Below are 26,217 nucleotides of genomic sequence, written 5' to 3' on the forward strand. Positions count from 1 at the left end.
TCTTTTGAAGAATATTTAATTTGAGCACAAATTTCTCTTAATTTTCCAATCGTGCTCGATTTGACCACGTCAGTGTCACGTGATCAACCAGAGCGTGACTTTCTTTATAAATATTCTCTTTAGAAATTATTCTCCCAAAACCAAGACCGATGAAAGAAAAATCTTACTATTTTAGCACGTTACCTAGCATGTATTTATGCTTTGAAATATGCACCACTGAAATCCAAAAATCATATTTCACTCTGCGTCTGAACTCAGCTGATTTCAAACCAATGAGCTTCGAATATCCACAGATTCCCGTATAGGTGACGTCATCGTTATCAATAAACCATAAACAGCTTCCGATCAAGATGGCGGCCGTGTATTGAAGGAAGTGAAGATTTGCGGGAATTTGAATTGTTATGTGGCACTGTTAATTTCATTCTTCGGGTTACAACGATGGATATCAGTTACAAGGAAGCGTTTGAACGTTATATCGTTCAAGTTAACAGTTTTGGTGCTACACAGTGTCGTTTGGAGTTCTAGCGATATAAATTCGAATGAAACTCAGCTTGGTTGGATATGCAATGGCTTCTGTGGAGTGCGCGCTCTGTTGGAAGTCACGACACGAAACTGGTCTACGTTTTTTATATGTCTTAATATTTCTAGGTTAGTGTGGATTTGTGTTCATGGAAAATTCGTTGATTCGTTGTGTTTCTGGTGCAGTTTTCTTAACCCAAGCTAACGTTTATTGCAGGAATTGTGGCTTCGAAGTCGAGTAACATCGACGCGAAAAAGTGTACCAAAGATGGCCGCGAATGGTACAGAGCTACTCTTCGAGAAGGCGCCAGGGCTGGCGATTTTTCAATTCTCAAACACACTACGAGTATGAAAACATGCAAAGAACTATGCTGTGCAAATGACTCATGCGAACTAGCCTTGCTTGTCAATGGTGGTTGCTTTTCTGTTCAGTGTAAAAGCGCTGATGCGTGTATGCCGCAGAAAGTTGTAAAGCGATCGGGGATTGTGGCTCCTCGAATTTTCGTGCGGAACATTGGTAAGTTGAGTTTATTTTTGTCTCAGATTAGCAATATCCCACGGAAAGTAGCGATCGAAAGTGCTGTTTTCACACATCAGCGCTGGAAATTGCGAGAGATCACAATGGTTTTGATTGTATGAGACAACTGAATTCCTGCAACGTAGGCTTGAATCCGATTAACTAAAAGCTACTTAAAGTGTGGCATTCTGATGGAAAGTTTTTAGCTTCTTGACACCTCTGTTGCAATCAGGTTGTTAATCTCTACTGGAGCTATGTACTTTTCTTAGTTTGGAAGAAAATCGAAGTGATCAAAGACTAAAAAGTTCATAATATAGCGCCTTTTGTCTGGTCAGCTGAAAGCCCTGTTCATATTTGTTCGTTGTACTCTTGGTACCTGTATAGGAGACAATCTCCGTTATAGCTTTTTGCAATTGTTGTAAGCGATCCAAAAGCCAGTTGATCAAATATTTTGTCTTTATAATTTATGGTTGCCTTCATCTAAATCTTAAAAGCAGCTGAGTCAACTTAAATAGACTTTATGCTTGTGTGGTTTCAAGTTAAGGAAATGCTTGAAAGATCACGGCTTAACAAGAGAATTAATTATTTATTTCTTTTAAATTCTTGAGGGAGAAAGGTTTCCTTGGAGCTAGTTATTAATCTTAAGTTTCAGGTGAAGATTTGACAGTAAGCAAATGAAAAATGAAAAAAATCGAATGTAGAAGTATTGTGCAAGCAGCAACCTATCATCAGATCATTATCTCTTTATGAATGGGAAGTCTCATATTTCTTCATTGCCGTATGTTTATATAGTTGACTTTAAGGGACAAGTTGTGACATGTTTGTATCATTGAATGTTGACATGACTGGCAGTAATATTGAGCTGCTGTAGGCTTGTCGCCTGTCTGAGTTTCAAATCATTTTGGAAGGTCAGCAGATCACTGTTGCATTTTCAACACCCCTGATCATGAATTTTGTTTTCACTAACCTTCATGTTCAATGCATTTTGAACAAAGTCTGCCATACTATGGTGCCTGAAAATGTCAAATTTGAAAAACATTCTAACCTCAGAAAAGTCCCGTGCACATAGACCAAGATTTATTTGTTTTTTACAAGTATTTATAACTCATTTAACTCTTTAAATTTACTAAAACACACAGGACCTTATATAGCTGCCCCCCCCCCACTACCACAAAGGTGTAATCTATGATACCTTTGGTAGCAGTGATCTTTGTTTTTTCCTCTGATATGAAATATCAAGTAATTAATTCTGGTTTACCTTTCAGCCAAGTTTTTAAAGAAAAGGGACCGTGAAAGGTTGGTATTGCACATTCTCTTTTCTATGCAACACACACCTTAATTATTTGTGGTTTTTCTACCAACAAGACATAATTTCTTTAGTGTTTCCATTTTTCTGATCATAAATTGAATTGACATCTGCATACATAAAATATTTACTATGTACTTTAAATTTACTTTTTTGTTTCGTTTATAGTAGGAACGCCCTGGATTATGATCCAGACAAGGAACTTATTAGAGAGAAAAGGTATTGCAGATGAACCCTTATTAAGTGGCCATCCTCCAGGAAATGGGAGGTGGCCACTTAATGGAGGTTTGATTACTTTGAATAATTTCAACATCAGGGTAATTTCTTAGTGAACATTGAGTCACTTTAAGACAATCATTATAAACATGCATTTGAATGTTTTTATCACTCGTCACCTTCTATTACAGACGCTTATATGTCTTCACTCATTGGTATGACCCAAAGGTGGCCAGTTAGTAGGGGATTTTATTGGCAGTATTTTACTGACAATAAATTTGGGACTTTGATAACCGGTTGCTTAGTAAGGGGTGGCCGCTTAATACATGTAGGTGGCTGCTTGCTATAAGTTGGACTGTATTTATAGTTATAAGTATTTATTTACATTTTGCAGTAATCCTACTTATACAGGTTGTGATTCAATTTTACCCTTGGTACAATTTGGTAATTTCCTTAGTTTTGGGGTATGGTGTTAATTATATATTAAAAAACTGTAGTAATATAAAACAAATGAAAATGCTAAGTTGTGTCATGCAGTGTACAACTTGTACAATGTATGCATAAAGTAGGGATTTCATCAGTGAAGAATGGTAGAGTTACAGTACAGTCTAAGCTCTCCAAACGGACAGTGTCTGTTTTATGGAGCTGTCCATAATACATGAATTCATAGACTGAGTAACCTGTAGACATTATATCAGTCTGGTTTTTCTGGGTCCTGCGCAGTCAGGAAAAAACAAAAACTTAGAAAAACTTAGACTTTCAGATGAGCGAAACAATGAATTGAAAGCAGGGATGGATTTAAAATCCAAGTGTACTTTGTTTGCGTTCTCCTCTGATTGTCATATAATAGCTGCTTTCTTGGATGCTTTGTTGCAAATATATCAGGCTAGTAATTATATTTACATGTAAGTGAGGACAAGTGAAGACTGAAATTTGTTGTTTCAGCTTTTTTTTCCTGCCCTGCATAGCATAAGACATTTTCAATTGAGGGTACATGTAGTTTTTGAATCAAAGCTTTCTTTTCTTTTTCCTCAGACAAGCCAGTTGCCATCACTACCATGGTCACATCTGCAACAATTATTTAGATAAAAACAAACTATTGTACATAAACAAAAATCCCAAGATACTAGAGGAGAGCCTTAGAAGTCCCTTCAGTCTTCTCAAGCCACGACTTCTGGAAGTCTGTGCAAAATATGCGCTGAAAGCTATTTGCCTTAGTACGTACCCCTATTGTTCAAGTTCAAATAAACCTAAGCCAATCAGGCTTTGTAGAGAAGACTGTGAAGTGCTGGAAAGTACTGTATGTGAATCAGATTTTAGGGTCGCAAGAGAGTTTGACTATTTGGCTGTTATTTTGCCGAACTGCACATCTTTACCACCCAAGGGATCTGCAGAAGCAAAAGGATGTGTCAAGCTTGGTATTTCTGAATTAGGTATGTATAAGCTACTATGTACATTAAGAAAGAAATTTTCCATTTTCTGGAAAGTTTTGTGACAACAAACTCCTTAAAAAGTTTTTAAATACTTGTATGATGTACAAGTCATGCAGTCAAACTTTGAGATTAAAGACTTTTTCTGTTTTATTACTAAATTATGAAAAACATGTACATACAATTTATTATCATTTAATTTCCCATTCTGACAAAGAGGTGCACAACAACAGCTTGAAAATTTAGGAAAGAGAAAACATCTTTCTTTTTTTTTTGATGCTGAATGTCTTTTTTCTCTTGTGTTGTAAACATCTGCATTAATTAGTCATTTTGGTTACGGATTTCTTTCAGAATCAAGTACACAAGAGCAAACGAAATCACTGGATGCTAACAGCTCCAAAGACCTGAAGAAATTACTCACCCATAGCGATGATGAATCTGGACCAACTACAACTGCTAAACCTGTAACAAACTATTCTTTACAAAACACTTCAAAAGAACTTTCAGTGACAAGGCCACCAAGTGCTGTAAATACAGTCAGGTCTTCATCACTGACACCAATGACGCAGAATGAAGCCGTGCAAAATCAAAGTTTTCTGCAAGCTTCTTTAGGAGAGATAAGCCCTTCAGAACAGCAGCAAATTCAGCTATCATCTGTTATTGGAGACATTACTCCTCAAAACACATCTCTAACACCTCCTCAGGATGGACAAAGTAATGTTACAGAAAAAGTGAGTGACATTTTATTTTCAAGAATGTTTTTATTTTATTGTGGTACCTAGCTATAAGTGCACAAGTGCTGTAACATAATAATTATTATGATTTAGGATAATGCAAATTTGGTCCTGTTTAATTTTATTAATTATAGCCCCAAACTTTCTGAAACACAAAAATTAATTTCTTCTTATAAAAATGCCCTAGTAAAATAGATTAGCTTCTAAAGAGAGGAATGAGTAACAAAAAAGAAAAAAAATGTTCATGTACATGTAATGTACATGTTCATCAAAGTTTGTAAGCTCAGGTGATCCGTACATGTCTACTCTACATTTACATCTAGCTCAGTACTGTAAATTATATTCCTGTGCTATACAGTTTCTATAATACTGTAATAGGGCATTTTGATATACATGTATTAATTAAAATTCTAACGTGGCTCCTAGGCTGGGGGTAATAAAGCAAAAGAAAGCACATCAAGGTTGTGGGATAAATAATTACTTTCCTTTGTTTTGTTTCCCCAAGCCTTGTAGCCAAGTTAGAAATTTTAATTGCTGTATTGAAAGTGGCCTATTGAATGTATAAATTTTTGTTGGTGTGTTTTATTGTAGGTTGGCCCACTGCCCTCACCAGCCAGCCCTGTATCGACTGTTTCTTCCATACTGCAAGGTGCAGTGAACCAGCCAACACTTGTCAACGTCACTAGTGACACTGATCATGTTAACTTGGCTCAAAGCAGTGACAACGTATCTTCAGCACTTCCTCCAGTTGTTACTGCAGGCAAGTGTACAGATGTACTTGTTATCTCTGCTATTACAACATGGGAAGTGGGGGCAATTTTTAAATGCACGTACATGCAGGGTTTTCATTAATATTTGAAATAGCAGGAGAGTAGTGTAAAGTAACAGGAGAATGATTTTTTAAAAATAAAAAAATGGCTACAGGCCTTTGAAATTTAGCCGGAGAATTCTACGTAGTAGCCGGAGAATTCTCCGATCCCCGATGCCTAATGAACACCCTGTACATGTAAGGCTATTCAGAATGGTACATACAGCACTGCATTGTAGTACACGTATAAGTTATCCAGATCTTGGACTTTCTTAATGTAAGTTTCTGCAATTGAGCAAGTCCGTGCAGGACCATACTGAGAGAATAATACATGTAATTTCTTATTGGCCTTCTGTGTTTTTTGTATGGACCTTAATCACTGTTTGACCCCTGCTGTCAAGACTGTCACATACTGTAGGTTAGATATTTTCCCAATACAGACCTCACACATGGTTAATAAGCTAAAATAATTATTCAGCATTCTGACTGGTCCCTGGGGGGGCCAAGTTTTGTGATACAGATCACGTAGACTTGTAAATAGCTAATAAATTAGTTAATGTACAGGTCTACTAAACTTTCTTTTTTTTAAGAAGAACAATAAGAAAACTGCATCCTTTTGTACAAGTTTTTCTTAGCTTAAGGTTTACATGTACAACATACACCATACGTAAAGTAATATAGGAGGGTTGTCTGTTAACACTGCTTTACATGATTTCAGTGCCGATCACTAATCACACTGAGAATAATTTGGGTAAGAAGTCATTCTTGTTTTTAAGCTGCATGACAGTTGTACATGTACTTTTATTTGTAAGTGTTTACTGTAAGTTAGTAACATTTAGCATGAATGCAAAATATTTAAAAAAATATATTACTGTGGCTGTACATTTATACAAACAGTAAGGTGTTATAATTATTGGGAAGCTCCCATTTATTTTATTTCATTGCTATATGAACACTGCTTTAAAATATTACCACTTTCACACTGCATGAGACGTCTGAGACTACATGTACGTGTATGTATATTAAAAAAGTAGAAATTAGGAACATTAGTAAACATGTACATGTACATGTATACATCGTTTCAAGAGCTCTTTTGAAAACGGTTACCATGCATTTTAATCAGTGACGATATACATATGTATACCTTTTCTGATCTTCAAAACATTTTGCTTGTTTGATGCAAGTTGGTTATCTTTGTTAGCTTATTGGCAGTTAGTACAACCACAGGACTTGTTTGAAACCCTTTTATTGAACATGTCGTTGAAATAGAATTATTTTTGTGCATGCTAGAGAAAAGTGCAGAGCTGTGTATGTTTTTTCTTACTCTGTCTCCCTTGGACAATTAATTTCTTGTGGTACATTTAAGTATGATCAGTCATGAACTTAGTTTAAATCTATCTTTAAGTACATTGTAAAATCATGTACACATGTTCTGATTACTGATCCATTTTTTTTTTTTTTTTTTTTTGACAGAAACAACTTTGTCCAAAAACACATTAAAACCACCCACTGGAGGTCAGTTAAATTTGTGGTGTGTTCTAAAGTAAATTTTGTCCATCAGCTTTAAATAAATTTATGTACACGTATGTACTATGTGCATGTTAGTTATTGTCATATCTTGAACTGAGATTTAATTTTTCTTCCCCTAGCACCACGGCCATCCCTTCAAGTTTCTGCTGGAGACAACAAAGTGTTAACATTGCCTGTGAACACAGTAAGCTTGTATGCAAGTGCCTGGCCCAAGGAGACCTCAGGTGAGAACTAAATTGAGAGGAATGCTTTTGGCTACTGTACAATGTATATAATAATAATAAAATATATAGCTGTATAGTACACAAAAAGCATTTTACAGTAAATTGTGCATTTTTATCATTTTTTTTTGAAAATCACTCTCTCTGTTGGTTGACCTGCACATGTATGTGTAGTGCTAGAAGATTTGCAGAGCAGTTAAATCTTTGGGTGTTTTCTCGTGTTATTTATCATAAAGTGAAATACTACATGTACATGTAAAAGAGAAATATTTAACTCAAATGAATTTAGAAAAAATCATACATGTACCTACATGTAGTAAATTACTAATTTAAAACCCTTCACAATGTGGATGAACATTTTAATAAGGTTTGAAAGTTTTTTTTTCTCTAATTGATTTTGTTTCATTAGACAATCCATACTCGTATCACTGGCAGCAAATTTCAGCCCCTGAAGGCAGTCATGGCTACATGGAAGGACAGGACTCAAGGAGAGTCATACTTAGTCAGGTACATAATAATTATTTGGAAAATATTGAAAACAAACAAATGGAAAAACAAACAAGCAAATAAACACATATTTACAAGAAACCAAAACATTCACGTGATGTACATGTATGCAAGAGCATATGTGGTAGTTTTACATGTACGGTGTACATGTATGTAAATTGGGCTTGTTTTAAGAAGATGATATTCTTTTGGAGAAAATTTCCTGACAAAAGATAATAAGCAGACATTAGGTGAATACAAAATTAATTATGTGCATGAACATCAAATATTACATGATATTATGTACAAAGGGACGACTGCTGTCATGCATTTATGGAAAGAGATTACATTCTTTTGTATTTTACAAAACATACCCTGCTACAACTATACCTAGCATTCTACTATATACAATTATTAATTATTTTTAGAAAACAGTCGTAAGAAAATATGTGCACTGATTGGTTAAAAATCGTGTTTCTATAACTCAATGGAAACACAGAACTACATTGTAGCATGAGCTGTTGACGTAATGATGGTGCGAGCAAACAGAATTTACATTTTGATAATCAAAGTTGACAAGTTTTTTCCTTTTTTTCATAACAGTGTTTTCTAAAAGAAATAGAAAACATGTTCTGTGTGTTTCTATCAAGTTATAGAACACTCGTGAAAGTTTGGGGGAACTTGAAAAAGCTGGGGAAACATTCGCCTGCGGCTTGTGTTCCCACAGCATTTCTCATTCTCCCAAACTTCCACTCGTGTTTCTATTAAACAGTTAGATTATGAGCTTGAGATTTCTATCGCGTGATAGTTGATGAGGGTGCAGACTGAGTCAACTATCACGCATAGAAACCGAAAGCAAATAATCTAATTGTTTTAGTATAAATCTACTAGTCGTTCAAAACTTTCATCTAAATCCTCTTCACAGACACTACGAAAACACAAAGAAGCGGCCCCTAGCGCACGCTGCTACGCAACTCACTATCTTTCACAGAATAGAACGTGAGTAGCATAGCCAATCAGAGGATGGCATTCGTGATAGAACGCTAGTAGATTTATACCAAAACTCGACAGAAACATGGTACATGTTTTCTATTTCTTAAATGTTATTTAATTAATCCATTAATTATCTTAATTCTTAACAGCTTGATCAGTCAGGAACATACCAGTTCAAAGTGAAGGTTTCAGGAACAAATCAAGCTTATGGATTTGCATTCATCAATGTCACTGTTCTTCCAGGTGGGTTTTGAGTCGAATGATTTATGCTATAATACCTCATATATACATGTACATGTTACTGACAGTATGTCATCTTTACTGTACATACATTTTGGTGATGTTGTGAAGCCACATTAGTTTTGGTAATGCTGCCAGTACTTGTCAGATATACATGTACGGTACATCTACATGTACTGCCCTTAACAAATAGGTTCCATGTTGACATGCATCTTTTCTGTAATAGATCACAGATGACATTGTATGTGGTAAGAACAAAATATGGCACACAAAGCAATAGCCCACTGTCACTGATGTTCTTACCACATTTTGACATCTTACGACTGTGATCTTTTACTGAACAGATACACAGCAACAAGGAATCTACATACATGTACATGTAAATGAACCTGTTTTACTATATATAATATTTAGAGAAACAACAACAACAACAACAACAAAAAACATTATTAATGATATCGTCTACATGTATCTAAAAGAAATTATACATGTAGATCTACAGTACTCAATAGATCATAAGTTAGAACCATTAAAAAAAATAATAGTACGACTTTTTTACCATTGTAAATGTAAATGTAAATCTTATTTGGTCCTGCACTTAGCTACTGTATACAAGCACTAAGCTTAGCTAATTTACAGACATGCCACCAAAACAAAGGGAACAAATATTTCAAAATTAATAAACGTAACATAGTTAAGAATCCCAACTGGCAGTAGGCAGACCAGCTGGCTATTTACAAAGTGTGACCTAGGATTTGAACTTGGGGCCATTTTGATTTCTGTTGTTTTGAGAGACATTATGGCATGCTCAGGGTGCAAATTAGTATGTATTTGCCCTGCTAGTATCCGATACATGTACATGTAAGTAATGGCTAATTGAAACTTACAATGGAATTCAAAATGACCGCTGAATTGGTAAAAAGGTCTGTTTGACTTAAGTTACTATATGAATGCTTGTGAACTATCAAATGATTGTGTTAACATTTTGATGCATTTTCACATTTTTGCAATGTATACACACCGTACTTATATTACAGAGGGATTCTGATTATTTGGTAATAATCTATTAAAAATATTGTTAACTGATGTTTTGATGCATCAAGCATCATTCTGAAGACTGAGGTGTTAATGTCAAAGTTGTTATTTACGAGTTGAGTTTGAAATGGATTGCATTCCAGTATGCGTGGATTATGTAAATGTCTACTTAGAGAATAGCTTCATAATAAAGTGTATTATCAGTTGTCTCACGATGTAGTCACTTGAGATGTAGATAGCGACGTTTCGACTGCTTACTGCTAGTCTTCTTCAGGCGATAAGTTCGACTGATTGCACGGTATCATTTATATCACAAAGGTCGGCTGTGATTGGTGCATTTTGATCCTATTGTTCCATTGTTCCGGCGAGTAGCTGTTCCCTCAGCGGACCACTGAGGGAACAGCTACTCACCGGAACAATGGAACAATAGGAGAATTGAAATGCACCAATCACAGCCGACCTTTGTGATATGAATGATAGTGTGCAATCAGTCGACCTTATCGCCTGAAGAAGACTAGCAGTAAGCAGTTGAAACGTCATGATCTACATCTCAAGTGACTACATCGTGAGACAAACGATAATACACTTTATTATTGCATCCACTACGATGAATAACAACAACCTTTTCCTCGAATAGCTTCATGTGGATCGAGTCAGATCACTGCAACTTTTTTTGTGATTTTCTTTATAGCTCCTCGAGTGAACAAGCCACCTCGTGCTGACATCTCACCCAAGGAACAGACTATAACTCTCCCAACTAACGAGGTGGTTCTTGATGGCTCAAGTGAGTGTATTAATTTAATAAAGCAGTTTCATTGTTGTAGTTGCAATTTTAATCATATATGTAACATGTTCATTGTACGGTACATCTGGTTGTATTAAAACAGGACCGCATTAAGTTATATGATGCTAGACTGAACTAATTTTAAAGTCATTTCATGTAAGTTACAAATTCTTTTGGACTCCCAAGTACAGTGAACACTTCTAGTATTGCAGATGCATTGTATCATAGCTGAACATGTTTTGTATGACTCTGCAGACTCATGTTAATAATATAGTGAACATTACATGTACATGTACTGCAGGTGCATTTTATTGTAGACTCGTGAACAGGTTTTCTGATGGTTGTTGCCCTTTTCCCTCTCTGAGGGCACACATTTTGCAAACATACAGTGTAGTAGCATAGTAAATATATATGAAAAGCATTGTAAGTGCAGCTCAACATGAAAATAATGTGCTTTACTGACCAATTTTGGTAGCCAGGGAAAATGGGTATAAAAATTAGAGCAATGTGTCACAACTTTGAATTTTTTTAGGCTATTTGAAAAAAATGCTTAAGTGACTAACTAACTGCAAATGTTGTAACTTTTTAAATTCCCTGTTACATGTATGTGTTGCAGAGAGTTCTGATGATGACAAAGTCACTCAGTACAAATGGGAAGAAGTGAAAGGTCCTCTTAATGACAAGACAAAGATGATGAGTTCTGGAGTGGACACTCCTGTGCTTCAGCTCAAGTCCCTTGTGCCTGGAATCTACACATTCAAGTAGGTCTTTTCTCTGGTAAACCAAGTGGGCTATTTAGCTTTTAGCTGTATGGTGTTTAATACAAAACCGTGCTCACCAAGTGGTTGCCATACATGTACATGTCCATGTGGTGTACATGTATAAAAAGTGTAGGTTTGAGGACAGACGTAAAATGAGAACAACTGCAGCAATTATCTCAAATTAACAAAAAATAGTTACAGTGCTGTGCAGTACGTTGTTTTCTTCTAAGAGTGGATGGTTACGAGTAATGGCACATTGCAGTGTTACGTGTACAAATGTAGATCTATGTACTTTTCTTGACTGTAAATCTCACCTTCCCCTACAGCTCTTGGGGAAAAAAAAATTGTCTACTTTTCCTAACTGCTAGCCAGTTATCATTTATTTTCTTGGGTGGAGAGATGTACTGGGGTATGGTAAAGTATCTTTCCTAAGAAACACAGTTTTCCTACCCAAACCCTTTAACCACAGTCTGTAAGTTAGATGTTCATCGTGCATGGAGGTTTTGCTGGGGTTTGTCTATGAATCTTGGTTCCAGTCCAGAACGCAATGAGTAATAGTTTTCAAGTGCCTGCAATTTGACAAAAATATTATTACTTGCAAGCTTTAATTACTGCAAATTAATTTCAGTGTTAAATGTGCTTTTCAATTTTAGGCTGACTGTTACCGACTCAGATGGTGAATCAGATTCCACAACAGCGACAGTTACTGTCAATGATGGTAAGGACCAGTCTCCGATTCCTGCATGTACAGTAACTTCTCTTTAGCTCTTTTATGACAAATACAAGCAGGTGTACTGTGAGAAAGAAGGATCTGGTCATTTCAGGAGAAGGTGAACACTAAAAAGGAATTTATCCAAATAGGAAGATGTATTTAACATGACTGTTAATAGTTAGAAATTACTTTGATAATTGGAAAATATGTTAATTTATAATTATTTTGATGTCATGCTTGGAATTTATCTGCAAAGGCCTGCCAGACATCCACATTGAACAAATGTCGCTTTTCATATTTCTTCTTATCAGAGAAAGATTACCCACCTGTTGCACGTGCAGGGAATGATGTTGTGATTGTACTCCCTGTGGATCATGTGACACTTTATGGAAATGGAAGTACTGATGACAAGGTAGACTGATTGAAATGATTTGTTGCAATGCAGTTTTTATGTTTCAATCTACAAATTCAAATACATGTGCATGTACATGCAGTGAGCTATGAGCAATGATAAAGTATGTACATTGTCAAGTCTGTGTTTGAGCCTGGTGGCCCATCAGGCACATCAGTCCAGCACATGAACCATCAGGCCACAGTGGCCCTTAACCTCCTACACAGACGCTCGTTGGGCACGTCATGCAGGCTACTGTGCCTCTTACATGCCTTACGGCCATCCTTTTAAAAGCGCCAACTTGTTACATGTATTACAGTCAGTTTATTCTGGTCCAAAACCTCAGTCAGTCATTTTCGTATTTAATTTATACTTTTAATACATGAACAGTATGTCCAGGGGCCGAGCAGATTTTTGTGACCCGTTGGTGACCGGATTAACAGCGTTCCACTGTACATGAGTACTGGTATACTGATGTACACAGTACACTGTATAATCCCACTGTTGTTTGATCTGGACCATTTGTGCTGTTTTTTTGTAGGGGATTGTCAGCTATGAGTGGAGCAAGACCCCCTCTAGTCCAGCAGTTGGGGACATGCAGGTATGCACAGTACCATCAAGTTGAAGTATACATCATAATCCGAATGGGTTTAGAAAAATAGTCCATTCAAAAAAAATGCTAATGCTGATTGGTTTAAAATTATGTTTAATCTAATAATAATTCGATAGAAACAGTGAACTCGTACGTGAGCTGTTGACATAATGATGGCATGAGGAAAGACAATTTACATTTTGATGATCAAAGTAAACAAGTTGTTTTCATTTTTTGTCACCGAATTTTCTAAAAGAAATAGAAAACCTCTTCTCTGTGTTTCTATCGAGTTATAAAAACATGAGTGGAAGTTTGGGAGAACTCAAGAAAGCTGTGGAAATCCTTGCCTTTCAGCCCGTACTCCCACAACATTTCTCACTCTCCCAAACTTCCACTCCTGTTTCAATACATGTAGCTCGGTAGAAACACGGTACACGTTTCCTATCTTAATTACTGTATTGTGTAAATTAGGTTAAAGCCTTGCATGCCTACGTGGACAGTGTGATTACATGAACAGATGATGATGGTTACATGAATTCTGTTTGTTTAGGGTACAAGTTCGCCAACTCTTAAGGTGTCCAACATGGTGGTGGGTGACTACACGTTTGTTTTAAAAGTGACAGATACAGGGGGACAGACAGCCAGTTCCAGTGTGACAGTGGTAGTTCAACCTGAGAAGAATGCACCACCCGTGGCAGTGGCTGGTTCAGATAAGGTAAGGAAGGATGTCCTATGGTCTTTATGGATTTGTTTAATTCAGGATTTTAAAAACGTAGCCAGCAACAACTGGCAAAAATCACTATCTACAGCAATGCACTTCATGACTGGGACTGGGTACTCTTCTGGGTTATTCACCAGATTCTTTAAAAAGATAGCACAATCAGTTGCCTTCTCTAACAATGGCCAATCCCCTCTTTGCGACGTACCTGCTGGGAATCATGGTAGTTGTGTTCATCAACTTAGACTGGATATTTGTTTTGTAGCATGATTCCCAGTAGGTGGGTCTAATTGAAGGAATTGCCCATTAAGCCATCTGCTTCAAATATTTTTGTACGACCAGTTTTATTTGTAATATACTTGGAAAAGGAAGAAGATGCTTTACGTTCAAATTCCTCCATGTTTGATTAGGACCTGGTATTTCCTGATGACTCTACAGTCCTTGATGCTTCGGCAAGTCGTGATGATCAGAAGATTGTGAGTTACCACTGGGAGCAGTCAAGGTGACTATAACTGTATAGAGAGCATGTCTGATGCTTGACGTAACTGCAGTCTGCTTACTGAGCACTTCCTACAGATACATCTACAGCTGTATATCTTCCTGAGAATGTTGTTTAGATGTTTCAAATCATGCATGTAACTACCAGGATTTCAAAGAAGTTGGGTTTAATTGCTTACAGGCATTATAATCCATGGTTTTGTTTTTATTACACACTGTTAGCACAGCTCACTGTATCATTGTCTACATTCTACTTGTGTCGGTAATGCAAAGGAACAATTACAACTTTGAAATGTCATAAAGTAGACAAAATTTAAACAAATCCTCTAGAACACAGTACATGTACATCATGTCATTACAACATCACACAGATGCAATGATACTGGTCGAACAAGTTGATGAGATCTGTTGAAAATGTAGTACATAGAAACTCCCAGAAGTAATACAGATTTAGAAGTCTTTGTACTAAATTTTAGTTCTCTATTCGTCTAGCGGTCCACGCCAAGCTGAGATGTCAGGAGTCAACGAGAAAATTGTGACAGTAAAGAAACTCCTGGAGGGTCACTATGTGTTTAAACTGACAGTTACTGATGACAAAGGACTCACAGGAAGTGATACAGTGGCTGTTAATGTTAAAAAAGGTGAAGTTCAAAATAAAGCATCGGTAGTTAATCTACTGTAATGGTCTAAGGGATGGCAGTCCTGACTAGGACTCAGTGATTGATAAGCACTTAATGACTTGCCCCAAGGGAAAGATTGAGTTTTGTTTCCCCGAGTCATTGAGTGTCGAAGAGAAACAAAACTCACTGTTTCCCGTATACCTCCCAACTAAAAAATAGAACAAACTACTAAAAAATTATTCGTTTCATACTGGCTAGTACACAATTTTTCAGCGGTATCACAAGGTACAGGGCCTGATCACGTGCGAGTCGAAAGTGCAAGTTGTTGTTTCCCTAGGGAGTTAGTGAATTTTTTTCGCCCTTAGGAGTTTTTGAGCCATGACACGTGACACGTTCTCCTCCAGTCGAAAAACGTATTTGAGTTGGGAGGTATAACAACTGCTTTTGTTGACCCACTGACAATAGCCCTTTTCAGTAGTACTCTTTTAGGCCTGCCTTTACCCGAACAATCACGTTTGGCCACTGAGCTCTTTCAATTCACGTGGTATTCGTAAATTTAAAACCACTGATTTACAGATCCTTGCGTTTTTTTTGCAAATTTTCTTTTCGACATACTGGGAATGGTTTTCTTTTCTTCATGCCTTTTCGTTGCATTTCCCGCATTTACTTTTTTACCCGCGCTGTATGTACCTTCCATGCAGGCTAAAGTGTTTAGATGGCAAAAAATTGTTACAATACCTTCAATTCGCTGGAAGTTTAATTGGTAATCTTGTTGTGAACAATTACTTTGTTTCGAGCAAGACGTATCCCCAAATTTTGTCATGTTCTGAAGCAAGTTATTGTACAAAAGTTACAAGGCGATATAGTTATCTTTGTTTCCTACTTCATGTAAACGATATTTAACTCTGCAACATCCTACATTGGCTTTCCAGATGTCAATAAGCCGCCCACAGCCAATGCCGGCCCAGATGTTGTTGTGCATCTTCCAAACAGAGCTGCTGCACTGGATGGTTCCAAGTCCTATGATGATCACGGGATTGTCGAGTACGAGTGGTCACGTGACCCCAAGAGTCCTGCAGCTGGTGTAAGTGTTAGCATACGTCACGGTTTGCACATATTGAAAAGTTGAGACTAAATTCTTTAAGTTCGCGTCAATTTTCTCCATCCTTAACCATCCTTCTTCCTTTATGATTTACTATTATCTCCTTAGTGTTTTTTTTGTTCCTAAGAAAACGCTAAGTTCAAGTTTCTTTCAATTTAAAGCTAATTTTGTATAAGGTTAAAATAAGTCCACATAACGTGACTGAACTCCTTTAAGACATTGTCCACTATTGATTCGGTTTTTTTTTGTCGACACATTGTAGGATGTTATAAACAACAGCGACCATCAAGCTGTGTTGCGCCTGTCCAACCTAGTAGAAGGAATGTACAAGTTTAGGCTCACTGTGGCTGATGGGAAGGGTCTCAAGGGAAATGATCACGTGGTACTTACTGTCAAGGAAGGTACGAGGCTCATTTCGATATTATTACACGATAAAGGTTTGATAGACCTGCACGAAAGAGAAAGTGCGTTTTTCCCCATGCAGATTTATAACTTTTTGTTATCAAGACAGAACGTTACGTTGACCAAGGGTTTGCTAGGCGCTTTCTTGAACAAGCGGTTATTGGCTGTTGAAAGCGGCACAACAAAGTTTTGAAGTACTGGTCCAAGTAAGAGCGCATATAAAACCTCACGCATACCAAGTCCATTTCTCCAAGTTGACTGTTTCGATGTAATCCGACTGTTCATGCCTGGAAGCTTAACATTTTCTCACTTTGCAGATGAAAACAGTGCTCATCTTGTGGAGTTATATCTGGACGTGGATATCACCAAGTTCACAGAGGAGAATAAGGTACAAGACACAGGAGACTCCGAGATGACAATAAATACTTGTGCTTGTATTTGTATCTGGGCGTGGATTTTTACTGTAAAGAATTAAAGCCTCTTTAGAACCCACATGTATTTAGAATGAAACCAGATTGAAGCGTGGTAACTGAGCATTTATTTACCACTAAATTAATTTCTTTTCGGTTTATCTTTTTCGGTTCGACAGGAACAGTTGATTCGTAAACTGGCGGTGATACTTGACGTTCAGGATGAAGACATCATAGTGGAGCATTTGAAAGAAGCTGGAGTTGGACACAGGTAAACAGCAAGCACCACTTAGCACATAAAAATCCCTGAAAGGAGTCAAGCTTTTCAAGGCGAAGAGATCTGACAATGATTCTTGACTTGCAGAGTATTTTTCCTTTAGAGATCGACAAAGCGTGTACTGAAGCGTTCAGGCAATGGGGCATTTCAGTCCGAGTTGCCTTGAACCTCTGTTTCAAAACTAATTCTCGTGCAAAACTTTTCACATGAAAAATGAGTTTGATTTGCGTGAGAATGAATCTGTGAGCGAAACACATTTTCATAAGAATGTTTTTGAAACAGAGACCAAATGCAACCTGGAACTGGTTTAGTGAAAGGAGCTGCAGCGCCAGTTTTCTGTGACTATGCTTAAGGCTTCGTCCACACTCCGCCGGAAGAATTTGAAAACGGAGGCTTCACTCTGAAAACGCATCAAATGTTTTCCGTCCACACTGCGCCAGAGAAATTTGAAAGCGCAACAATCACCGGTCATTTTAGATTTGTGTTTGAGGAAAACTCGGTTAGGGAAATCACATGCCATCGCTTTCGAAGAGCTTCGTTTTCGAAATGTTTTCCGCCCACGCCAAAACGGAAAACCAAAAAGCTCCGTTTTCGTGATGGATTAGTGTAGACGGTAGGCCAAACGCTAGAAATAAAGCTGTGTTTTCAAATTCCTCTGGCATAGTGTGGACAAGGCCTAAGAACGATTCATGTTCGTTTGGCCAGTTTCAGAAATTATTTTTTTCAGCAGTGTACCTGAGAATGCCTGGATTATTGTGTGCCAACTTTTTTAAAAGAGATTCCTAATTTTTGTTGTTGTTTTTTTTGTCCCCACAGTATGATGGTGATGTTTTACGTTAAGGACAAAGTTTTCGAAGCTAAGGACGGTTATGAAGTCGCTGGAATGTTAAAAGACAAGATTGGTAACGAGGAAGGCTTCTTCGAATTTGGAATGTTGAAAGTTGAACCTTACAGTAAGTGTCCACGTTATAAGCTTCGTTATGGCCAGCAACCCAAAGTCTCTTTTTTTCGGACGTAAATCGTACACTTTCCTTCAAATCAAACTGAATTTCAAAGTAAAGGTTTACCAAGGCGAAGCGGGGATTACTTTAAAGTGTTTGGTGGGGGTGTGTAGCCTGCTTCTTTAACCCTGTTATCCTCTTTCAGTCGAAAATTATGCGATTTTCGAGAGCGAATTCCTTCCTTAATACATGATCAGCTTCCATTTGCATAAACGTTTGAGAAGAGCTTCAAACATCATGTCCAATTTCAGGCAAGAGGGCAGAGCAGATTCTATTTCACACAAAAATTATGCTTAAAGCTTATGCCATATTTCACAGTAAACAGCTTAAAAAACCATACCCTCTAGCTCCGCAGATATTTCTTTAGTTTATATAAGAGAATTACCCCCCCCCCCCCCCCACTTCTCCTTTCCGTTTACAAAGGAAGGCAATACGCAGTGATAACAGAAAACCAAAACAGAACAGGGATGGTCACTGTTGAAAAACACTGAGCCGGATAACGAATAACAGATCGTTTCCAGATGGACCTCCGTGGCCCAGAGCTATGTTTCCACTGTACTGCACAGTCATATTGTATGTCGCTCTCTAGTTTCTCACTGTTTCCTATGTTTTCAGTTTGCAGGAATAACTGCTCAGGTCATGGCTACTGTGATCGTAGCACCAAGCTGTGTGTCTGTGAGAGTTTCTGGATGCAGGATTTTTTCAAAGTTCACTTTGGCACTAAAGAGAGCAATTGTGGTAAGACGTTTTGTTGTCTTTTGTTCGTAGAATAAGCTTGGTGTAAACCATGTTCCTAAAGGTAACATCACTGCTAGAATTTCTGTCGTATGCTATCTCTTCTGTGAGCCGTTCGGTGTCACGCAACGCCTTCCCTCTTGTTTTCGTGAGACTGCGTGACAAAATTATGTTTGTGTAAGAAGTGCCTTGCACAATATTTTCCTTGTTGTTAAGAGTGATTGTGTTTTTCGCAGACTGGAGTATACTGTATGTAACTGTGATTATCTTTGGAATCATCATGGCTATTGGCGGAATAGTGTGGGCAATATGTTTCTGCATGGGAAGGTACGTATCACATGCAACACTAGTAATGTGTTTCATATGAGTGTGACCTTAGATGACTGCGGTTATATCAAAGCTCACGATAGATCACTTAGGAGGTCAATTTTTACCCTGTTAACAAACACCCTTGGTTCATTTTCTTTCCAAGGTAAATTATATCCTGGCATGCATTTACTGAGTAATTGTTGTCTTATATGTTCATAAAACTTTCTCCTTTTTATGATGGTAGGCGTCGCAAGTTTCCAGTCTTTAAACGAAGCAGTTTTCCTTGCCGTTCTTCTCTGTTAGTACATTGTTTTTGTTTTTTCTGCCATCTCTTAAACGATTTTAGCTGGCATGTAGACACTAATTGTAGTTTGTTGTTCTTGTGAGTTCTCTGTGACTCTTACAGTCCACGCTGCTTGGGATCCTAACATACAGTGTACATACACAGTCCTCAAATCACTCTTTAGACCTATCTATACTGTGCTTGAAACAAAAGCTCAATTCTACGAATCTTCCTAGCATAATAAATCACCGTTGCCCAAGTAATGTTTGATTAGCTTTGAAGTGATAAAATGATGTATTTTCGCCTGTTAGAACATCCAGTTGTGATATTAACGACGTCTTGCTACTAGAGCCCGAATTAGGAACTCTGTCACAAATGGGATTCCCTTGATCCAAATTTTGTCATGGTCATTCCTTTCTATTCTACTCTATTCCATTCAACGTGTCTCCTCTCCTTGCCTTCATTGTTCAACGCCTCCATTGTCGTCTGCCTTGTTTTCTTTCCTGTATCTGTTTCTTTCTATCTTTAGACTTCGTCGTAAGAAGGTTATAGTCTCTGTTAACCCTGCTAGTACAGAGGATGCCTCTTCAACTGACCATAGGTATGCTGAAGACTTGCCTGGGGACAGGGTACTGCATGTAAACTGCATGACAAAACTGGCTTGAAATGTCTTTGACAATGCAAGCCTCTTCTGCCCTTGTCCTCAGGGAATGTATGTGCAGACTTGCTTGGGTACAGGGTACTACATGTAAACTGCATGACAAATCTGACTTGGTGTGCGAAACCTTGTAATTGTCATTAAGATTGTGAGCCTCTTATACGCTTGTCTTGTGGGAATCTTCTTACAGACTTTCTTGGGTACAGGGTGGTAAAGTGTAAGGCAAAACTGGCTTGGTGTGCCAGATGCTCTAAACGTCCTTAAGAATGTTAGCTCCTTCTACCCTCGTCCTCTGGGAACTACTTAAAGACTTACTTGAGCACAGGGTACAGGGTAATAAACTGTATGACAAAACTGGCTTGATGTGTTAGTCCTCTACCCTCGCCGTCTGGGAATTTATATAAGCTGACTTGATTGGATAAAGGGAACTAAACTGCATGACGCCGCTAGCTTGGTGTACTAGGTCTTACAATCATCTTCAAGACTAAATGTCTTGTGTCCTTGTCCTTGCCCTTCTGGACCGCAGTCTTGGCGTCAACAACAACAGCTTTATTCCAACAACGTCGCTCTCGTGGGGAATGGTGTTACTTAATCTTGTAACTTGCATGAAATATAACGCTATTTACTTCTTCCACAGTTCTGTTTCCATTTGATTTTTTTTCTGTTTTATTCCTTAGACCATCTAGAGGTCGAGTTAGATTTGTATGCCTTGGTTATCTTCTAACCGTTCTTGTGTTATTTCCGACTTTGTTTCTCGTGATAAATATTTTATTTTCTTGCACTTTGTCACTTTGTTTTATCCGCTATATTTCTTTTTCCCTTGCATTTCTTTTATTTTTGCAAGTCTTTCCATTTTTCCTTTTCTTGTTGTTTTCTCTTGGTCGTTGTTGTTAATAATGATACTGTCGTTCTTGGCTTCGTACAGATGAGCTCAAGTTGTTATTTCAATAAGAAAGAAAACCCCAAACAGGTTGTGATAAACAAAAGAAAAAAAAAATGAAACAAAATATAAAACAAAACAAAAAACAAGCAGGAATGGTAAAGATTTTAAAAGCCTTGGGAATGTGAATCACGCCTCCGAGAGAACCAGCAAATTGTAGTCTCCAAAACTGAACAGAGTTGCCTACTTAGATCAGTTGCGCTTTGAGTGCCTTAAAGGTTTACTAGAAGTTATTGTTTGGGTTGTGATAGAGGAGCTTACTTTTTGATGTGGTTTTGTTTAGGAGGCGTGGTCGTGGGAAGAGGCGCCATCGGTACGCTGTTATTGATGAGGACGAAGATGACAAGCTTGAGAGTATGGAGATGCTACCAAAAGGAGGTAAGCGACTCGAAGGGTTTGTCCCTTTTGCTGCTGGAATTTCGTTTGCTGACCTCACTCTCAAATATGTTCAAGAGCCAGCCTGTGCAAATACCGCTAAGAGTATCTCACGGGAATCTCTTAAGATAACCATATAGTATTTTTATTTTTGGGCTTCGCATTATGATCACTTCTTCAACCTCAAAAATCATTTTTAGTATCGATTGTTTTCCCTCGACCAATCATGCGTGATTTTGCACTTTTCCCGCCCTCTTCATCAACGTTTTCCCGCGCTCACCATCCGTGACGTGTTTTCCGCGCTTAGCACCATTGAGACGTTTTCCCGCGCTTGCTTGCCTCTAGTCTCATGTTTTCTCGTGCCTGCCATTGGTTTTCATGCTTGTTTTGAGTTCTGAATTGTCAATCACGTCATTGCCGCCATAATTATCGGCTCAGTAATAACGTTGGTATGAGATCATCCGTCAATTTTAGTTATTTTTCCTCCAGGTAAATACTTGAGTACAAGCTTGATGTTAAGCGATACGGACGAGGACAGCGATGCGGAGTCGACTGTTTTTGAAGTTAAAAAGCGGCACATGAACGGCTCGGTGAATGGTTATATAAGGAAAGATACGTGATATAGAGTACATACGGGCATCCTATATATAACATAGTGGTCAGCGTGAACATCCCAGCACGAGAGGAACGCGCATTCTGACAGTGGTGCAAGATCTAACGGCAGTGATGACTTAATCATTAAGTTTACAGACTTGCCTGGCTTGTAGAAAGAAACTTAAAGAGAGATCACCATAAGAACCAAACATTGCTGTGTTTCTCACGTAGAAAATTTTATTAATATGCTGCGACCTCGATCAAGAAGGCTGGGAAAGATCACTTGGCCGATAATGGTAAAACATCTTTGGCCCTTTTCACCGCAAACACTCACTGTATGCATTCAAATTTGTAAATCACCCCCCGCGTATCTTAAATGAGACATTTTTCTTTGCACCTAAAAAGTCTTGCATTAGAGGACATTTTACGACTCGTTGTTCAAACAATTTTAACTTCTAGGGGGATTGAACACTGAACAATGAATGATTTTAAAAGTACGGATGAAGAAAAGTAACCACAATGAACAGTTTACTTAAAGCGTTGTTCCATTGCTGTGGGTATACTACTCTCAAATTTGGTAAACTGTTTTAACCTAAGAAATGTGTCAAATTTCGTATCCTAAGAGTGTTGAATTGAATTGTTGAGTTGAATTGTACACAACATAACGAGAGGAATGTTTATTATAATTATACAAATTTTACCTATGAAATGTCCAGCGAGATATTTCGCCGTATTACAAACAGCAGTTTGAAATTATTAATTTATTAGTGTGCAACACAGCAAGGATAATGTTGTTTGTAATATTATAAACTCTCTACCTACGTCTTGTACCTTTGCATAAAGTGGTTCTTGTTGTGCGGCAAGAATGATAATAATGAACGTTTACATTCATTTGCAAACATTTTTTCCGTGTTTTTAACAGTCATGGAAATTAATTGAAGGGGCTCAGTCACGGCATTTTGAGTTATTTGGGCAACGTACAAAATTACCTTTTAATTGAAGAAAAAAACGAAAATTGTAGTTTATTAAGATGAAAAAACACCAAAGAGATAATAATAAATCATAAAGAAACAGCGATGGAGAAGGATGGAGAAGATTAACACGGATTGTAAACGACAGACTTGGAAAATTTAGGCTAAACGTTTCAAGGTGCGCAAACCGTGACGTAGCTCCTTAACGTAGAGACAGTAATTATTCCACAAGAGTAGTTATTACACAACATGCAACACGAATGGCAATACGCACAACAACGCTTTTCAACTTACAGTGAAGCATTGTTGTGCGACAAGTTGTAGGAAAATGTTGCTCTTATCACATGGCTTTTATGTAACATACACTTTCATTTTTCATTTCATAGCCGTGCATTAAAACTAAAATGACGGAATTAATTTGTTTTGTTTAACTTGTTTGAGGCGTCACGCACTTCTCAGAAGGGTAAGCCGGATTGGCTGAGAAAATAATAAAACAAACTAAAGAAACAGTGAAGCTAGCCCTTAGAACAATACGTACGAAGCATAAGCGGTAGTGAGATTTAAGTGAATGATAACCAAGGAGGAGTTGTCATGGTGTTTCATTAAAATTTTACCAAGTAAGTTTACTCAGTATGCTAAAATAATCACTAGTTCGACTGTTTATATATAAAAGTACGCATTTTCTTACTTTTAAAACTCGTTTTATAGAACAAGGTATATCCGTAAAATAGATGAAACAAGGAGAACTTTAAAGCCTGGTTTTCAGCACAAGCACAAGCACAAGCGCAAGCACAAGCGCAAGCTCAAGCACAAGCGCAAGCACAAGCACACAAACGCAAGCAATAGGGATGACCCTATAGTGAAAACGAAGTTCGACGCAAACACAAGTACAAACAAAATCATCCGGTTTAGGCGCGCGCGGTAATCCGGATCCAGTGTTTTTCAGTGACCAAACACAACCACGTGTAGTAAACATCCTTGTGCTTGTGTTATGCCTGAGCGGTATTTCGTTTTCACTTGTTGCAGCGCAAACGCAAGCATCAGCGCAAGCACAAGAAAAAGGAAACATTTTGAACCTTGTCCTTGTGCTTGCGCTTGTGCTTATGCCTGTGACAAGGCCGTTTTCACGGTGAAATAAGACTAAATATCGTGTTTGCGCTTGTGCTTAGCGTCGCTGGTGAAAACCAGGCTTAAGCGTCTCGGATACACGAAGGAAATTTTGTGCATGTCAGGATATAGGCAAGCATATATTTATGTATTGTTCTTGTCTCGGGACAATTTCAAGATAATTTGCTACAATAAATTAGCAAAGATGAATGAATAAATAGGTAGAGTTTTGTAATATTAGCATTTTGTCATGTCTTGTTCATTTTCAAAGCTTTGTATGCCATTTTGGGAAGATCTTTGGAAACCACACGATGTGTTTGAAATTCATATAAACAGTATTAACAAGACATGTTTCGGATGAAACATCATCCATCGTCTATCTTTTTTAAAAATTTAGTTTTAAAGAAACTCTTAAGCAGCAAGGAAAATTAATGTTACTAAAACATCGTTAGGAGATATCAATAACAACATATGTTCATAATTGTAAGACGCCCTAAGTTTCGCTGTTGTCGTCTGCTGTTACTTGCAAAAAAATTCGGACGTAAAATTCTTGGACGTTTTATTTCGGACGTAAAATTTGCGGTACTTTTTATCTAATGTCGGATAAATTTCGGACAACAATTTCGGAGATTTTGCTGAAACATAGCTTAAGGAAATTTGCGAAACGAAACACGAATTAGACTGAAACAGCATCTGTGAAAATAATAGTTTTACTGCACCTTGAAGGTTTTGCGACTCAATACAATGAAGAGAAAACAACACAAATGTTATCATGCCGTTACTCCACTAGAGTTTGCGCCCTAAAGCCCAGTATGAAGGAAAGTAAGAGCGTTGGGGTTACTTCCAAGATATATACTGCACTAAATATTTCGGACGCTTGAAAATTTCGGACGGTTTTATTTTCGGGCATTTTTGTCCGAAATTAAAATCGTCTTTATTTTTTTTTTGCCAATAATGTACCCACCTTTGTTTGTGACCAATTACCAGGCCTCCTTGGCGGTATAAAAATACCAACGTTCCAAGCGCATGCAGTTTCTGTAATTGGATATGATCAAAGAAGTAGGGAGACCCACGCCAAACAGTATAACAGGAAGTGGAGTTCTTCCCGCCCTTCCTCCCTGTAAGTTCCAGGATAAACATGGAAGAAATTCAGTTTATCAACCCTCGACTACATTTTGTGAAGGTATGCACACACACGAGGGTAAAATTCTGCGGGACTAGTCCTTGCGACATGTCCTTTGAAGATTTTATACGAGAGGATTGGTTGCAGGGACTAAAAAAAAATGATGAACGGCTAGGAAATAAGCATTACACTGGCTGGCTGATTTACTTGTGTTCAGAATGGTTTGGAATCGTTTATCAATTTCGTCATCATTTCACAAAAATAATAATAATAATAATAATAATAATAATAATAATAATATTAATATTAATAAAAAAAAACATTAGAATAAAATAGTAGTGGCCAGTGCAAGGGGCCTATAGGGACTGGAAAGTTGTTCTTCCAAATGTTTTCCGAAAACCGACATATAAGCCCTCCATCTTCTTTATCGGGCTAACTTGATTTGTTTAAGAACTGCGCCCTCGTCAACCATCACGCGAAAGAAATCTCGAGCACAAAATCTTATTGTTAACTACTACAGCAGAGCCCCATGGCTAAGAAAATTTGGCACTCCATCGAGTCAAAAAGTTGTGATTTTCACTTTGTCCATATACAACCGTACGCGCGCCAGCCTCTTGTGACAACAGACTAAAGGTTTGCAGCACAAACCTGCAATTTTGTGTATTTTAAGAGTTTCAAGAGCAGCGCACTGTAGGTTTTGTGCTGTAATCCGTAAGAGTGCGTACTTCAACTATTATACTACTCGCCTTCGTTTTCTATTAGAAAACTCGGGGTCGTAGCACGATTGTTAAATATTATCAAAAAATTGTGAAAAGAGCT

At 37.6% G+C, this 26,217-nt stretch overlaps 1 protein-coding gene across 2 annotated transcripts; it reads left to right on the forward strand.

Annotated features, from left to right (window-relative positions):
- Positions 1–290: 290 nt before the first annotated feature.
- Positions 291–24,505, forward strand: LOC145495474 (dyslexia-associated protein KIAA0319-like protein). 2 transcript variants are annotated; one of them, XM_081475099.1, is made up of 29 exons: positions 295–648; positions 737–1,036; positions 2,302–2,332; positions 2,511–2,561; positions 3,594–3,991; positions 4,340–4,719; positions 5,314–5,482; positions 6,249–6,281; positions 7,004–7,045; positions 7,180–7,284; positions 7,691–7,788; positions 8,910–9,003; positions 10,727–10,819; positions 11,436–11,580; positions 12,234–12,298; positions 12,604–12,704; positions 13,225–13,284; positions 13,826–13,990; positions 14,404–14,495; positions 14,984–15,132; positions 16,044–16,195; positions 16,476–16,614; positions 16,933–17,003; positions 17,205–17,296; positions 18,119–18,255; positions 18,919–19,041; positions 19,275–19,365; positions 21,512–21,606; positions 22,093–24,505. In XM_081475099.1, the coding sequence occupies exons 1-29, from the start codon at positions 540–542 to the stop codon at positions 22,221–22,223; spliced, it is 3,711 nt and encodes a 1,236-aa protein (XP_081331225.1). In that variant the 5' UTR covers positions 295–539; the 3' UTR covers positions 22,224–24,505. The 2 variants fall into 2 exon arrangements, with proteins under 2 accessions (XP_081331224.1, XP_081331225.1); XM_081475098.1 differs by lacking the exon at positions 22,093–24,505 and having other exon boundaries at positions 291–648; positions 21,512–22,086.
- Positions 24,506–26,217: the final 1,712 nt, after the last annotated feature.

This window comes from Orbicella franksi, chromosome 8, assembly GCF_964199315.1.
Source record: "Orbicella franksi chromosome 8, jaOrbFran1.1, whole genome shotgun sequence".
Taxonomy (NCBI): domain Eukaryota; kingdom Metazoa; phylum Cnidaria; class Anthozoa; order Scleractinia; family Merulinidae; genus Orbicella; species Orbicella franksi.